We start from the raw sequence: 14,624 nt of genomic DNA, 5'->3' as shown, positions 1-14,624 counted from the left end.
AATTGTTCAAAACTCCAGTTCCAGGGTGTCCAAAGTCCACTTCTGACCTCCACAGACACCAGGCATGCACGTGGTGTACAGACACTCACACACGCACACAAAATAAAATACATAAATCTAAAATTAAAGACAAGAATGGAGCCGCTGCTTCCTGCACGGTGAAGCCCAGCTTGGAGAGAACCATGCTTCCTCAAGGAGAGGCGAGAAATGAAGCTTTGTTCTTTTATGATAAGAAAAGAACCCTCCCGCAGAGGTTGGCAGCTCTCCTCCACCCTAGGGCCCTAACTATCCACCTGGGACGTGGGGGTAGGTGGAACAAACACCTAGTCCGGGATGCGCCTGATCAAACACTAAATCAATAACTGCTGATGAGAATGAGTTGGAAGCTACTCGGGGCACCAAGCCTTTTGTCCGTTCTAGCTCACGTAATCTCTCAACACCTGATGAGGCCAGTCACCATGGTCCCATTTCATAAAAAGGAAGGCTCAGAGACATTAACGTAACTGGCTCACAGGGCGACAACGCAAACTTTCTTTCGGCCTTCCCAACCCACCATGCTATCCCAGCTGCCCATGACCCTCCTGACTCTGGTCTTGGCGAGGGTTCTGTTTCCCAGCTCTCCTAGGGCTGGGGTTCTGGGAATGTGACCCTTTGCTGCAGCTGTGTTTGGAGGAGGGGACTAGGGCTGGGCCGGAGGATGAGCAAACAGAGGCAGGAACCCAGTAAACTAGCAACTCCTCTTCAGTTCGAGTCTTTTCTCAGGCAGGACGGCGAGACTCCGGAAGCTCCGAGCCCAGCTTGCCAGGCGCTCTGCCAGAGGCCTGCCATGGCACCCCTGAGGCCCTTTCTCATACTGGCCCTGCTGACATGGGTTTCCCTGGCTGACCAAGGTGTGTGTGTGTGGGGGGGGGGGGTGATTGGTGGACATCTAGGGCAATGCAGGGTGGAAGGTGGTCTGGCCTGGGCTGTAGAGACTGATATTCCCTCCCACAGAGTCATGCAAGGGCCGCTGCGCCGAGGGCTTCGTGGCCAACAAGAAGTGCCAGTGTGATGAGCTCTGCAGTTACTATCAGAGCTGCTGTGCTGACTACATGGCACAGTGCAAGCCCCAAGGTTCGTTCAGAGCCCTGGTGGGTGGGGGTGGGGGTCCCCTGTGCAACGGGAAACTCACTACTGCCCACTCTGCCTACAGTGACTCGGGGGGATGTGTTCACTATGCCCGAAGATGAGTACTGGAACTATGACTACCTGGAGGGGACCAAGAACGACACCAGCACCCTTGTACAACCAGAGAACACTCCTCTATACCCTGACCGACAGCCCCAAACTGAAGGGGCTTCAAAGCCAACATCTTTCCTAAAGCCCAAGGAACAGGCTCCAACACTGGAGGCAAGCACCTCAGGGCCAGAAGTGGGGTACCAGGAGGTGAGCCCAAGGCCTGATACCACTGATCAAGGGACCTCTGACTCCCCAGAGGAAGAGCTGTGTAGTGGGGAGCCCTTTGACGCCTTCACGGACCTCAAGAACGGTTCCCTCTTTGCCTTCCGAGGTGACTCTATGGACAGGTCTGGTGGTGGTGGGGGGGGGTCTGCCTAGGACCATCTGCTTCTCACACAGCTTCCCCTCCTCTAGGGCAGTACTGCTATGAGCTAGATGAAACGGCAGTGAGGCCTGGGTACCCTAAGCTCATCCGAGATGTCTGGGGCATCGAGGGTCCCATTGACGCTGCCTTCACTCGCATCAACTGTCAGGGGAAGACCTACCTTTTCAAGGTACCAGACCCAAGCCTATGAGTCAAGGTAAAGAGTATCATGGAAGGTGCTGGGAGCTGTGAGAACAAGGTAGTCAGGGGCTCCCGGAGCTGGTGACAGGATACAGGACTGCCTCTTTGTCCAGCAGTCTGTCCTCACTCTTTTCATCTTCCCTGTCTCTCAGGGTAGTCAGTACTGGCGCTTTGAGGACGGTATTTTGGACCCTGGCTATCCCCAAAACATCTCTGAAGGCTTCAGCGGCATACCAGACAATGTTGATGCGGCTTTCGCCCTTCCTGCCCACAGCTACAATGGCCGGGAGAGGGTCTACTTCTTCAAGGGTACTCGGGGTGGGAGGAGAAAGGGGTGGTGGTGGAGGAGTCCCTGCTCTCTCCTATGCTTCCCTGGGTCCCACCCTGCCTCGGAGCTCCCCAGCCTTAGTCAGACCTGCCCTTCTGACGCCAGCTGTCCTGCTCCTCAGGGAAGCAGTACTGGGAGTATGTATTCCGGCAGCAGCCCAGCCAGGAGGAATGTGAAGACAGCTCTCTGTCAGCTGTGTTTGAGCACTTTGCCCTGCTTCAGCGCGACAGCTGGGAGGACATCTTTGCACTCCTCTTCTGGGGCAGACCCTCTGGTACGGAGGGGGAGCGAGTCTGGCTTCTTTCTCCAGAAAGGCTCTGGAGTAGGGCTGGACTGCGGTAGTGAGGATTCCAGGGGGAGGGGACTGCAATCGCCCCACCATCGATCGAGAGCTGTTTGCTCTGGTTAGACTTTGCTTCTGTTGACTTTTGGGGGTGAGGCTTGGCTCCATTTGGACCCCATACCTTGAACTTTGCCTAACACAGCAGAAGGAGGGGGGCTGTGGATGAGGGGTTTGGGAGGGGGCAGAGATACAAGGGATACAGTGGAGAGAGGGCACAGGAAAAAGCGCTGGACAGGGAGTCTGAGGCCTGGGTGCTGGGTACTGAGTTCTATCATGAGCTTGTTGTGTGTCTTGGGCAAGACGAACTCTAAAGGTCCTGCTGGAGCCGGGAGGTGGTGGCACACACCTTTAATCCCAGCACTCTGAGGCAGAGGCAGGTGGATCTCTGTGAGTTAAGAGCCCAGCATGGTCTTCATGGCGAGTTCCAGGCTAGTCATGGGTACATAGAGAGACCTTGTTTCAAAGAAAATAAATATATAAATAATAAATAAATGTCCTGCTGAAAAAAAAAATCAAAGCCTGGATTCTCAAAGTTGCATTAACCCCTTCCCTACTACAGACGGTGTCAGAGAACCCCAATTCATCAGCCGGGACTGGCATGGTGTGCCAGGAAAAGTGGACGCTGCTATGGCTGGCCGCATCTACATCGCAGGCTCTGCACCCCACTCCCTGCAGGCCAAAAAAAAGAAGTCTAGGCGTCGCAGCCGAAAACGCTACCGTTCACGCAAGGCGGGTGGCCGCGGCAGCCGCAGCCGCAGCCGCAGCCGCAGCCTGAACTCCCGTCGCTCATCGCGTTCACTCTGGTTCTCTTTGATCTCTAGTGAAGAGAGCGGGCTAGACGCCTACAACTATGATTATGATATGAACTGGCTCGTACCTGCCACCTGCGAGCCCATTCAGAGCGTCTATTTCTTCTCTGGAGGTGAGAGCCGCTAATACCCCTGAAGCTGGTTTTGCCTGGGCCCTTCCGTCAGGCTCTGGTCCCTGGGTGCTGAACACAGCCTGTAGATGGTGACCTTATCTGCATGGTGGATGTTCCCTTTCACTTCGGAAAGAAACCCTTGTTTTCCTTCTTGGGACCAGCGACAGGACCAGGCAGGATCTTATATAGCCTCTTTCCGTTCTCTCTTTCAGACAAGTACTACCGAGTCAACCTTAGAACACAGCGAGTGGACTCTGTGAACCCTCCCTACCCACGCTCCATTGCTCAGTATTGGCTGGGCTGCCCAGCCCCTAAAAAGTAGGAGTCAGAGCCCACACAACAGAGCCTGGAGAAACTCATCCTTCAGCCTTTTCCTCCCAGCCCAATAAAGTCTGTTGGCCCTCGGGGCTGGAGAGATGGCTCAGAGGTTAAGAGCACTGGCTGCTCTTCCAAAGGTCTTGAGTTCAGTTCCCAGCAACCACATGGTGGCTCACAACCATCTGTAATGAGATCTGGTGCCCTCTTCTGGCCTGCAGGGATATGTGCAGGCAGAACACTGTATACATAATAAATAAATAAATCTTTAAAAAAAAAAGTCTGTTGGCCCTGAGTTTAAGACTTCTGTCCTGAATAGGGTGGGCAGCCCTGTCCCCTGGACAAAGAAAGACAAGTGGGGCTCTCTGATTGAGGAGGGACAGAGAAGACCCCACTGGGCTCGGGTGCTCTTCCTAAACCAGAAACACTGGGGGCTTGTGAGAGCTACCCTTTCAAGTCTCCTTGCCCCCCCCCCAACCCCGCTCTGCAGGTAAATATGAACTCCAGTTGCTGTGGTGATGACTGCAGTTACCCAGCCACCCGCTCAGGTGACGCTTCTTTAACCATGGAGTTAACCAGGGCCTCCGAGGAGATGAGAAGCAAGAGGATGGAATTCAACTCAGCTTTGCTGTCCACCGTGCATCTAGAACACAGTTAACTTCCAAGCAACAGCGGGGACAGACCCCCACAACAGACACCTAATGGGGGCTTTTCTCTGAGGCCTCTGTCCTGGGCATGGGGGTGGAGAGAGAGAGAGAGAGAGAGAGAGAGAGAGAGAGAGAGAGAGAGAGAGAGAGAGAGAGAGAGAGAGAGGGAGAGAGGGAGAGGGAGAGAGGGAGAGAGGGAGAGAGGGAGAGGGAGAGAGGGAGAGAGGGAGGAGGAGGGAGGAGGGAGAGGGAGAGAGGAGAGAGAGAGGGAGGGAGGGGGAGGAGGCAAGGACAGGAAGAACATTGACATACATCCCCTTTCTCATAGTAAAGAAGCTCAGAGGACCCTCATGGAAGGAAATGCTGTAAAAGTGAATGTCTTTGTGAACCCCTGGCTCGCCCGTGGAATGTTCCCTGGCTCCATGATCCTGGGTTTCAGGAAGCCTGTCTGGCCTTTAGAGGAGCCAGAAAGGGTTCTAGAGCAGCCCCGAGGGCAAGCTGGTGGTGGCAACTGTTCCCCAGCCCTGCTGACAACAGGTGGCTCAAACAGCATCCTCACCCACCCAGTTTCTCTGCCAAGTCCTCAGAGAGTGGGACAGGAATCCACCCACTTTCCCCTGAAGGCAGCCAAGACCAGGACACTGGAGAATCTTAGGGAGCATCAGAAGCCCTGGGAGCTTTGGGGAGGTAGATTTCTGTGGTTTGGGGCAAGGGTTTCACACGGTACAGGACTGAAAGCAGAGACTGTCAGAGGCTGAGGTTTGAGGAGGGAGGTGTGACCAGCTTCTTGGTGAAAGCTGGGGTGTGCACCAATCTGGTCCAACCTAGACCTCGATTAGCCCCAATCCTGCCTTGCTTCCCCCTTCTCAACCTCCCTAGAGTGACTGCTACGCCTCTTCCCTCTGGAGGCGGAGCCACGGTGGACTCTGAACAGCTTAAAACCCTAAGGCCTGAGTCTGGTGTGGGCAATAGCCCTGGCAGGGCCCTCTGGCTCCTCGTCCTGTTCCAGCTCCATGGCCAGTCCTGTGGAGGCATCTCCAGGTGACCTGGTGGGGGAAGGGTGGGTAGGGTGAGGAAGAGTAACACGGTGGGATGGTGAAGGGTGAGGAGTGTAGGGATTGGGGCTACAGAGGCTGATCAAGGCTTTAAAAGCTGAGGCTCTTGCAAAGGAGTTCTGGTTTGATTCCCACTCCTCCGGCCCACAGGTTGTGACAGTGGGTTGGGTCCCCATCGGAGAAAGAGGACCACCTTCAGTGTTGGGCAGTTGCTGGAGCTAGAACGGGTATTTGCAGCTAGGCCCTATCCTGACATCAGCACTCGTGAGCACCTGGCCCAGGTAACTCACCTGCCTGAAGCCAAGATCCAGGTGAGCTGCAATAGCGAACTTCTGGGTTTCACACAGCGCCTCTTCTCTCTGGGAATCCTGCCTTCATATTCTGATTTCCGTCCCAGGAGAGTGTGCTGGTGCCAAGATATATCCCTTCATCTTCCCTATCAGGTGTGGTTCCAGAACCGCCGAGCCAAGAGACTCAAGAGCAGAAAGCCAGGAGCCCTAAACCCTAGGCTGGAGCTTCCTCCAAACTCCTGTTGTCTTCCAGACACCCCCCAGCAGCCCTGGGACCCTGGAACACCAGGCCAGCTTCTACACCCCACCAGCTCAGCTCAGCATGCTTCAGCATGCCCACAGACCACCTGTGTAGCTCCCAGCTTGGGTCCAGGGCAGAGCTGGGCAGGGGCTAAAGCTGCAGCCTCATGGGGGCCAAGTGGGCCTTCAGGGGTTCACCCTTCTTTAGAGCAAATTATTCCTCAGACTTCACTGGGCAGCCTGTCTGACCTTATCTATACCTCAGCCATCGTTACCAATGTAGATCACTCCTAATTTAGGTGTAGAGTTTGTAAGTTTGGCTCTGGCTCTTGTAGCCCATTCCATCTCTCCTGGGATGGAGCACATGAGAGAACCCCTGCCTCTTTTTACATAGGGAGTGTTCTCTAACAGAGTTTAGCTCAGAGACCCACCTCTCCACTCTCAACCTCCAGCAACCTAGTTGAAGGTCCTGTGCAGGGATTAGAGTCTAGCTTCCACCACCCAGCGCCCTGGTCATTTCTGGGGCATATGCCCATCATCAGGAGGTACTGTCAAGGTAAGGGACCATGTTGTTGCCCTCTATTGCCGGGTTTGGGTCCCCAACTCCTATTATCTTAGCTGATGATCTCTTTCCTCTGAGGGGGCAGCTACCAGTCTGAGAACCCTGCCAGGACCTTACCTATGTGCCAGGGGAAGGGTACTGCTCCTAAGCTGGACTGCTGGAACACCCACCCTTTCATGGTTCAGGGCCCCATTGCCTGACTTCCTGCCACCTGGAAAAATTAATCAGAACTGTGGATTTGAAGAGAGTGATATTAACGTTACAGAAATAGAAGCCCGGGTCTTAGGTTGATTGAATTTCCCCAAATATCAGATTGGCTGTCCTCTGATGTGGGCTGTGGGGACAACCTGACAGATCTGGGGAGGGGGTGTGGTAGCTTTGGGTTTTCCTATCACTGGCATCTGTAATACCAACTAATCTCCAAATAAAACAAAACTCGGCACTTTAATCTGGATTGTTGTATTGCAAATGAATGGGGGTGAGGCTTGCCTGCCTGGGAAGGTTATCTCCCACCACCAAATCCCTAAATAGGGCCAGGTGCCACAGACTGGGTAGGAATCATGTCCAGGCTTCTGCTGGGATTAGGGTGGTTAATTAAAGGGCTCAAGCTCTCCCAGGCTCTGGGGACACAGTAGCTAGCTTGCATGCCAGAATGTTCCAGTTCCCTCCACCTCTGGAGCTGCTCTGGAGAGAAAAGCATGGAGTCTGCAATCAATCTGTGTTGGATTCAAACCTTAGCTCTGCTATGTGACTACAACTCCGAAATTCTGTCTGCAAAGCAGGGATGGAAACCCTTCCTGTCTTGGGAAACATGTAGGTAAGGAACTTCATGTGATGACACATGATTAAAAAACTCAATAAATAGCCCGGCGGTGGTGGCGCACGCCTTTAATCCCAGCACTCGGGAGGCAGAGCCAGGCAGATCTCTGTGAGTTCGAGGCCAGCCTGGGCTACCAAGTGAGTTCCAGGAGAGGCGCAAAGCTACACAGAGAAACCCTGTCTCGAAAAACCAAAAAAAAAAAAAAAAAAAAAAAAATCAATAAATGCTAGTTCCCTCTGCTCCACACAAGGAAATCATGAGAAACTGGTAAGAACCAAATTTCCTGTCCTCTGCTAAGCACCTCTTGGAACCTGAGTGCTTTGGATAAAATGTGGCAGAAAGTTCCCTTTCCTGTGCTGTGAACTGGCCACCTCATTCCCAACACTCTCTCTGCCTGTGCAGATGGAAAGATGCTTGCAGCTTGCCTCTTGCTCAATTACACACAAGGCATGAGCTAGATCTTGGCTTTATTATCTCCAGACACTAGAATAGTACCTGGCCCACTAAACTACTGTTTGTAAGAGCTTGATGTCACTGAAGCTTATTGGCCTGTGTGGAGGGACTGGGATCTAGTGGACAATTCCTCCCAACAAAGGACCCCAAGTTTACTGTGAAATAGATACCCTAGGCTGGTCAAAGTCTGCTGGAAGAGAGTCTGCTGAAGTCAAACCTCTAACATTTGGAAGGCTTTCAACTTAAATTCAGGTACTTAAGGATATGTAGGCAGCCTGGCATACAGAGAACACATGGAAGTGAACCACAAGTCCCCCCTCAGGTTTCAGCGAGGTTTTCTGACCCAACACTTTAACAGTCCTGGTTATCAGAAACACTGTAAAATGCCACTTATACTTTCCTGTACTTGGTGCTTCTCCCTACCAACAGGAACTGATAAACATAATTGACAAAATGTCTACTATCTAGTAAGACTATGAGACAAGCTTGGGAAAAACATGGTCCAGAGATGGCTCAGTAGATAAAAGCCTCTGCTGTATAATCCTGAGAAAAGTCCACCGAAAAAGATGGTGCTTATCTACAATCCCAGCACTTCTAGAGAGAAGAGGTAGGGAAAGGTAGCCGGGAGTATGCAGCAGAGTAACAGAAACAAGAGACCCAGCCTCGACAAAGTAAAGGACAAAAGGAACCCCTCCCTCCAAGTTGTCCTGACCTCCATCTGAAAACCCTGGCACATGTGGGCCTGTACTCACACACGGCAACAGGAAGTTAAGAAGAGAGAGGCTTGAGGGGCTGAAGTGATGGCTTAATGGTTTACAGCTCTTGCAGAGAATGGAGCTTCAGTTCCTGGTACCCACACCAGCTAACTCCAGTTCCTCTTCCATCCCCTCAGGCTCCTGTGTGCATATATAGCCACACAGACACATGAAAGGAAGGATGGAAAGCTGGCAGGCCCAACAGACCTCAAAGACCTGCCATGATGGCATGTGCCTGAATCCTAGGACTTAGGAGGCAGATGTGGAAGATTGTCATGAGTTCGAGGTCAGCCAGAGCTATATAGCAAGACCATGTCACAAACAAGGGCAAATATTGAGCAATTCTCAGAATTACAGAAGTTTTTGTGCTCTTAAAAGATCTGAAATAAAAATATACTGAACACAAGAAATATTTATTGGATAAATAACATTTTTCAAGGGCCTTAAACAGATTCTCTAACTTATCTACATTCTGGAAAGTGTAACATAACATAGAGACAACAAGACAATGTAGACATCTTTGGCTCCATTTAACAGAAGGACCATAGCTGATCATCTGATTTCTTTCAGACTGTTTTGACTTCTGGAAAATGGCCTGATACCATTTCGTTTTCTAGAAAAAGTTAGCTGCCTGGCTTCTGGTTCCACCATCCTGTATCAACTGGTTTTTCTCTTATTTATTTGATGCCTGTTTTCTGACTGGTTCTTCTCAGGTTCATGCCTTCTGCTTCCTTAGGGTCTTCTGCTCAGTTACAGATCTTGTGCCAAGATATGTGGATGAAAGATGTTGATTGATTTATGCACTTGGGCCAGTTCAAGGCAGTACAGCCCATTTGGGGATAAGGTCTGGATTCTACTTACTTCTGATGGGAAAATCCCAGACTCAGCAGACCCCAGAATGGACCGCAGAAGGCAAATGGCACTGGATTCAGGAGCAGTTACTGAGACCAGTTCTTTCAGTTTTAAAGAAACAACGCTGTCTGAATCTCCTCTATTCCTCTCCAAGGAAACTGACAGCAGACACGGCTCCCCAAAGAAGAACTTGACTGGTCCTCTGACTAACTGGAGCGGAGTACAAAGAGCTTCATGGGTTGATGGAGAGTCAGTGATGGGCAATGGAGACTCTGGGGCTCCCCAAACTTCTTCCAGACTTTGATGGTGAAGTTACAGCTCCCCCAGTTCGCCTTCCATTACCCTCACCATGATGTACAGCTCTGCCAAACCCACCACCGAGGCGACGATCAATGCAGCCAGCACTCTCTGCCAGTGGGAAGAACCAGGTGTAGGTGATGCAGGCCAACACCCACATCTGCAGCCCTTAGCACTTCTTTTTTTTTTTTTTTTTTTTTGGTTTTTCGAGACAGGGTTTCTCTGTGTAGCTTTGCGCCCCTCCTGGAACTCACTTGGTAGCCCAGGCTGGCCTCGAACTCACAGAGATCCGCCTGGCTCTGCCTCCCGAGTGCTGGGATTAAAGGCGTGCGCCACCACCGCCCGGCGCCCTTAGCACTTCTAATACGGATAGAGATTCCCCATCTCAGTCCCTAAGTCAGTGGTTCTCAACCTGTGGGTCACAACCTTCTTTGGGGGTCGTTCACAGGGGTCGCATATCAGATATCCTACCTATCAAATATTTATATTATGATTCATAACTAGCAAAATTATAGTTATGAAGTAACAATAAAAGTAATTATATGGTTGGGGGTCGCCACACCATGAGGAACTATCTTAACGGGTCCCACTGCTCTAAGCTGTTGGGGAAAGGCAGCTCTTCAGATTACTACTCACCCCCGTGACTACTGGAAAGCTAAATGTGTCCCCTGGTTATTGCATGAATACATGCAACTGATAACCTGTGCAGTTTCACACACATCCTCCCTTTCCCATTAATCCCAGCAAGGGGCACTTTGTTCTGCCCAGTGCCTACTCACCGAAGCCATTTCTGTGAAGATATACTGGCTTCCCAGGTAAGTGCAGACAAAGGCAGCTACAACCGTGACAATGAAGTTGAAGATGGTAATGACCAAAGCCTTCATTGATCTCACTTTGGAAAGCAGTTCAGAGAAGAAACATTTAGGTCAACATTCTCAGGGAGACCCTATTAACCTCATAGCTCCCCCATCTACTGGGTTCCTCTCAGAGACCAAGACTGAATATCTTAGCCTTGATCCAACAATAGTGTAGTGGGAAGCAAGGCCATGACCAGTCCCAGAGAGAGACTTAGCAGCCTGGTTCCTAGTACCTCACCTTGTTTTCCCAGGTCATTAAGAGTCCCCCCACGCTGTGCATCCTGGGAAAAAACAAAACAAAAAAACTCAGATGATTTCAGAATGAAAGCAGTTCAGAAATCCTCCTTTGCCAGTCTGGCCTCAGCCCTTTCTACTCTTCAACAGATTAATTCTGTCCTCTCCAGGGATTCTTTTTCTGGAAGTGGTATGATGCCTTCTAGATCACAAAAAGGAGGATCCAGGCTCCCAGAACCCATCTACTTTTCTACTTTATAGCAGAAACATGCCAAATGAATCTTGTCAGTTAAAAAAAAAAAAAAAAAAAAAAAAAAAAAGCTACAGGTACACCTGTAATCCCGGCATTTGGGAGGCTGGACAAGAGGATCCAGATTTCAAGGCCTGTCTGGGCCACAGAGACCCATCCTTGAATAAAGAAAAAGCTCCAAGGCTCATCTCCATTTCTATGCTATTTGAGAATCGCTTACCATCTAAGCCCAAGAGTCTCAGTGAACACACTGAAGATATGTTTGATCTAGACAGAACCCAGAGGTCTTTTATGTTGCTGCTGTTGTTTGTTTTTCAAGACAGGGTTTCTTGGTGCAATAGCCCTGGCTGGGATTAAAGGCATGTACCACCGTGCCTGGCAGAACACAGAGGTCTTACGGTTCTAGAACAGTATATAAACTGAGTTTGAATTCCCATGTTTTTCTTTTCTTTTTTTTTTTTTTTTTTTGAGACAGGGTCTCACTATATAGTTCTGGCCGGCATCAAACTCAGAGATCCACTTGCCCCTGCATCAGGACTACTTGGATTAAAGGTGTGTGCTACTACACTCTGCTACTATTGTTTTTAAAATTGAAACTCTTTATTTATTTCTGGTGCAGGAGTAGGCCCTTACCTGACAAGTGACATTTCGAGTGATCCGCTTATATTCCTCATTGGCTAGCTGTATCTTAATCTTCTCTAGTCGGGCAACTAGCTCTGGATTCTAAAGCAAAAACAACCACATGAGAAGAACGACATTCTTCTACATATTTCTTGCTGCAAATTATGTCATAATCATTGGTTCCAAAGTGTAAGGTATAGCTAAGAGTGCTAGGGGTATCTGCATACTGCTTTGGAAAATGGGTTACTGGATCTCAGTTTTCCAAAGTTTTCAGGCAAGGCTTATTTCACTGCTTTGGAAAATGGGTTACTGGATCTGTTTTCCAAAGTTTTCAGGCAAGGCTTACTTCCCTGATTTTGGATTCCAAAGATTTTTTTTGTTGTTGGTGTTTTTTTTTCTTTCTTTTTCTTTTTTAGATTCTCCTCCAGAACAGGGCTTTTTTTTTTTTTTTTTTTTTTTTTTGGTTTTTCGAGACAGGGTTTCTCTGTGTAGCTTTGTGCCTCTCCTGGAACTCACTTGGTAGCCCAGGCTGGCCTCGAACTCACAGAGATCCGCCTGCCTCTGCCTCCCGAGTGCTGGGATTAAAGGCGTGTGCCACCACCGCCCGGCCAGAACAGGGCTTTTTAAAAAATTTATTTATTTTATTTTATTTTTTAAAGATTTATTTATTTATTATATATACAGCATATATGACTGCAGGCCAGAAGAGGGCACCAGATCTCATTACAGATGGTTGTGAGCCACCATGTGGTTGCTGGGAATTGAACTCAGGACCTCTGGAAGAGCAGTCAGTGCTCTTAACCTCTGAGCCATCTCTCCAGCCCTGTTTTTTGTTTTTTCAAGGCAGGGTTTCTCTGTGTATCCCTGACTGTCCTAGAACTCACTCTGTAGATCAGGCTGGCCTAAAACTCAGAGATCCACCTGCCTCTGCCTCCAGAGTGCTGGGATTTAAGGCGTGCACCACCACTGCCTGGCCCAAAATATATATATATTAAATCCTTTGTACATGTGCACACACAAAGCCACAGTGCATGTGTGGCAGTAAGAAGAAAACCTTTAAGAGTTACCTCTTTTCTTCCACCATGTGGGTCCTGAGGACTGAGGCCAGGCTGCCATGCTTGGTGGCAAGTGCCCCAAGTCGTTAAGCTATCTCACTGGCCCCCAAATTTTATTTGAACTCAGGGCCTTGTCAAGTACTCTTCCACTGAACCACATCTCATCCATTCCAAATCATTAAAATACAATATTTCAAACACGAAAGTTGATTAATAGAATCTACATCCAACTCAGCACATAACTACTCTCACAAATACATCCCTTACATACCCGAGGCGGCTTCACAACCTCTTGAAGGTAGATTTCACTTCCTTTTAGGAGTTGATGAAGGTATAGGTTGGAATCTGGGAAGAAAAAGGTTCCACATAATGACCCATGAAGCTGAGGCTGGAAGACTACGTTTATAGAAGTGGATAGCCCTAATTTTAACACCCCCCCCCCCATGGCCATCCCTGTTAACCCATCCCTAGGATATATGTATGTATATACTTATATATTTGGAGACAAGACAGGCTTGTGTAGATCAGGCTAACCTAAAGCTCATAAGGATATTACCTGTCTGTCTCTCAAATGCACCACATACACAACCCCCACCCTTTTAGCTTTTTGGACAGGGTTTCATTTACCTCATCTAGACCACAACTCACAATCCTCCTGCCTCAGCCCCTCAAGTGCTAGGATTTCAGGTGTGTGCCATGCCAAGCTTCATGAGCATTTTCTTTTTCTCTTTTTGTTTATGTATTCATTTATTTTTCTTCTTACTCAAGATCATTTTAAATTTAGAAAATTCCACTGACGTATTTCTTAGTGCTACACAGTTGACTTTAATTGTCAGTCTTCAATTATCCTGCCAGTGATAGGTTATTTCTGTGAAAATAATAATCTGTCCTAGGTAGGACTGGGTCGTTGTGATGCTAAGCACTCAGAGGACACTATATTAGAGGATCTTTTTCTAAGGTCCTCTTTAAGTCATAATAGTTGAGAATCTATTCTTTGCACTTCTGGCCAGGATATGTCAAGTCTGGCAAAACATGTTACATGCCTGTTTACCCTATTCCCTCCCTTAATAGACAAGTAAACAGGTTCAAAGAGGAGAAATGACTTCTTTGAAAGAACTTGAACTAGATGCGACTTTCAGTTCAGACCTTTCAATACAGTTTTTTTGTTTTTGTCATTCTATTTCCCTACCCTCACCCCTAAACAGGGTCTGGGGCGGGGATCAGAATTCTCTACCCTTGCCTTTGAGATGAAAGAAAAATCACTAGTTCCCAAACAGGAGAAGCTCACAACATTGTAAGGAGAAACTCAACATGGTAGATACAACTGGGGTGGAATCTCGAATTCCTTAAGTCAGGTGGACTCAGGTGGACCCAAAAGAGGACACTCAACAAAATCTGCACAAATACGTTTTGTCACACACGAGGCATTCCCACGAAAATTAAGATGTAAGTGGTGAACCTGGGGTTTTATGAAAAGGCTTTGGACTGGCTAAATGAGAACTTGGCAGGCACGCGAGAGTGATGGGGGGGGGGGGGGGCCGGGAGGTTCCAGGAGGGATTAGATCTGAAAATGAGGCGGTGACTCTCGACTGGGGACCGCTCACTTCTTTCTCTCAGGTGTTGATGTAGTTCTCGGATCAGACGGAAGGGAATCAGGCGCCGGGGGCCCGTGGTGCCATCACTGCTCGTGTGTTTCTTCCCCAAAGCAGCCTCGAGCTGGGCACGCAGCTTCCGGGGCAGCTGCTCCCGTTCCAGTTCTCCGCCAGGGCCCAAAGCCCGAATCAATCGTTCGCCCCCAAGCAAGGAAGACGCCATTTCTAGCTCACGCTCTGGTCAGGTGATCTCAGACGGGGACTTCCGCCCACCTGCGCCGGATGTAGCTGGAGGAGTGCGCGCAGCAGCGAGGGGCGGGCCCGAGGGCCAGGGGGCGGGGCTTAGGCGCGGG

The 14,624-nt window shown here is 49.6% G+C and overlaps 3 protein-coding genes across 4 annotated transcripts; 2 read left to right on the top strand and 1 right to left on the bottom strand.

Annotated features, from left to right (window-relative positions):
- The first annotated feature begins 334 nt into the window (after window positions 1-334).
- On the top strand, window positions 335-3,963 carry Vtn (vitronectin). Its single transcript, XM_052756342.1, has 8 exons — window positions 335-890; window positions 994-1,113; window positions 1,193-1,549; window positions 1,633-1,772; window positions 1,936-2,092; window positions 2,233-2,385; window positions 3,014-3,376; window positions 3,589-3,963. The coding sequence occupies exons 1-8, from the start codon at window positions 698-700 to the stop codon at window positions 3,696-3,698; spliced, it is 1,593 nt and encodes a 530-aa protein (XP_052612302.1). The 5' UTR covers window positions 335-697; the 3' UTR covers window positions 3,699-3,963.
- Window positions 3,964-5,524: 1,561 nt separating this feature from the next.
- Sebox (SEBOX homeobox) lies at window positions 5,525-7,304 on the top strand (the record flags this gene model as incomplete). Its single annotated transcript, XM_052758209.1, has 1 exon — window positions 5,525-7,304. A coding segment is annotated over one exon (693 nt), but the record flags the coding sequence as incomplete, so codon positions are not given.
- A 1,603-nt stretch (window positions 7,305-8,907) lies between these two features.
- Window positions 8,908-14,547, bottom strand: Tmem199 (transmembrane protein 199). 2 transcript variants are annotated; one of them, XM_052758394.1, is made up of 6 exons: window positions 14,284-14,547; window positions 12,951-13,024; window positions 11,637-11,726; window positions 10,758-10,800; window positions 10,442-10,554; window positions 8,908-9,773 (listed from the first exon to the last, which is right to left on the bottom strand). In XM_052758394.1, the coding sequence occupies exons 1-6, from the start codon at window positions 14,492-14,494 to the stop codon at window positions 9,678-9,680; spliced, it is 627 nt and encodes a 208-aa protein (XP_052614354.1). In that variant the 5' UTR covers window positions 14,495-14,547; the 3' UTR covers window positions 8,908-9,677. The 2 variants fall into 2 exon arrangements, with proteins under 2 accessions (XP_052614354.1, XP_052614355.1); XM_052758395.1 differs by lacking the exon at window positions 11,637-11,726 and having other exon boundaries at window positions 14,284-14,545.
- Window positions 14,548-14,624: the final 77 nt, after the last annotated feature.

Source organism: Peromyscus californicus, unplaced genomic scaffold (assembly GCF_007827085.1).
Source record: "Peromyscus californicus insignis strain IS unplaced genomic scaffold, ASM782708v3 Scaffold_3__1_contigs__length_106647218, whole genome shotgun sequence".
NCBI classification, from domain to species: Eukaryota; Metazoa; Chordata; class Mammalia; order Rodentia; family Cricetidae; genus Peromyscus; species Peromyscus californicus.
The sequence above is the reverse complement of the archived record's forward strand: the minus strand, read 5'-3'. Positions and strand labels throughout refer to the sequence as shown.

What these genes read in the sequence shown, in the direction of transcription:
- Vtn (XM_052756342.1), top strand. Translation starts at nt 698, where the DNA reads ATGAGCAAACAGAGGCAGGAACCCAGTAAACTAGCAACTCCTCTTCAG. An exon ending in GGCACAGTGCAAGCCCCAAG is followed by an intron (nt 1,114 to 1,192) that starts GTTCGTTCAGAG and finishes CTCTGCCTACAG; the next exon opens with TGACTCGGGGGGATGTGTTC. An exon ending in GAGGGTCTACTTCTTCAAGG is followed by an intron (nt 2,093 to 2,232) that starts GTACTCGGGGTG and finishes CCTGCTCCTCAG; the next exon opens with GGAAGCAGTACTGGGAGTAT.
- Tmem199 (XM_052758394.1), bottom strand. Translation starts at nt 14,494, where the DNA reads ATGGCGTCTTCCTTGCTTGGGGGCGAACGATTGATTCGGGCTTTGGGC. An exon ending in AGGTTGTGAAGCCGCCTCGG is followed by an intron (nt 11,727 to 12,950) that starts GTATGTAAGGGA and finishes TTTTTGCTTTAG; the next exon opens with AATCCAGAGCTAGTTGCCCG. An exon ending in TAATGACCTGGGAAAACAAG is followed by an intron (nt 10,555 to 10,757) that starts GTGAGGTACTAG and finishes TGCTTTCCAAAG; the next exon opens with TGAGATCAATGAAGGCTTTG.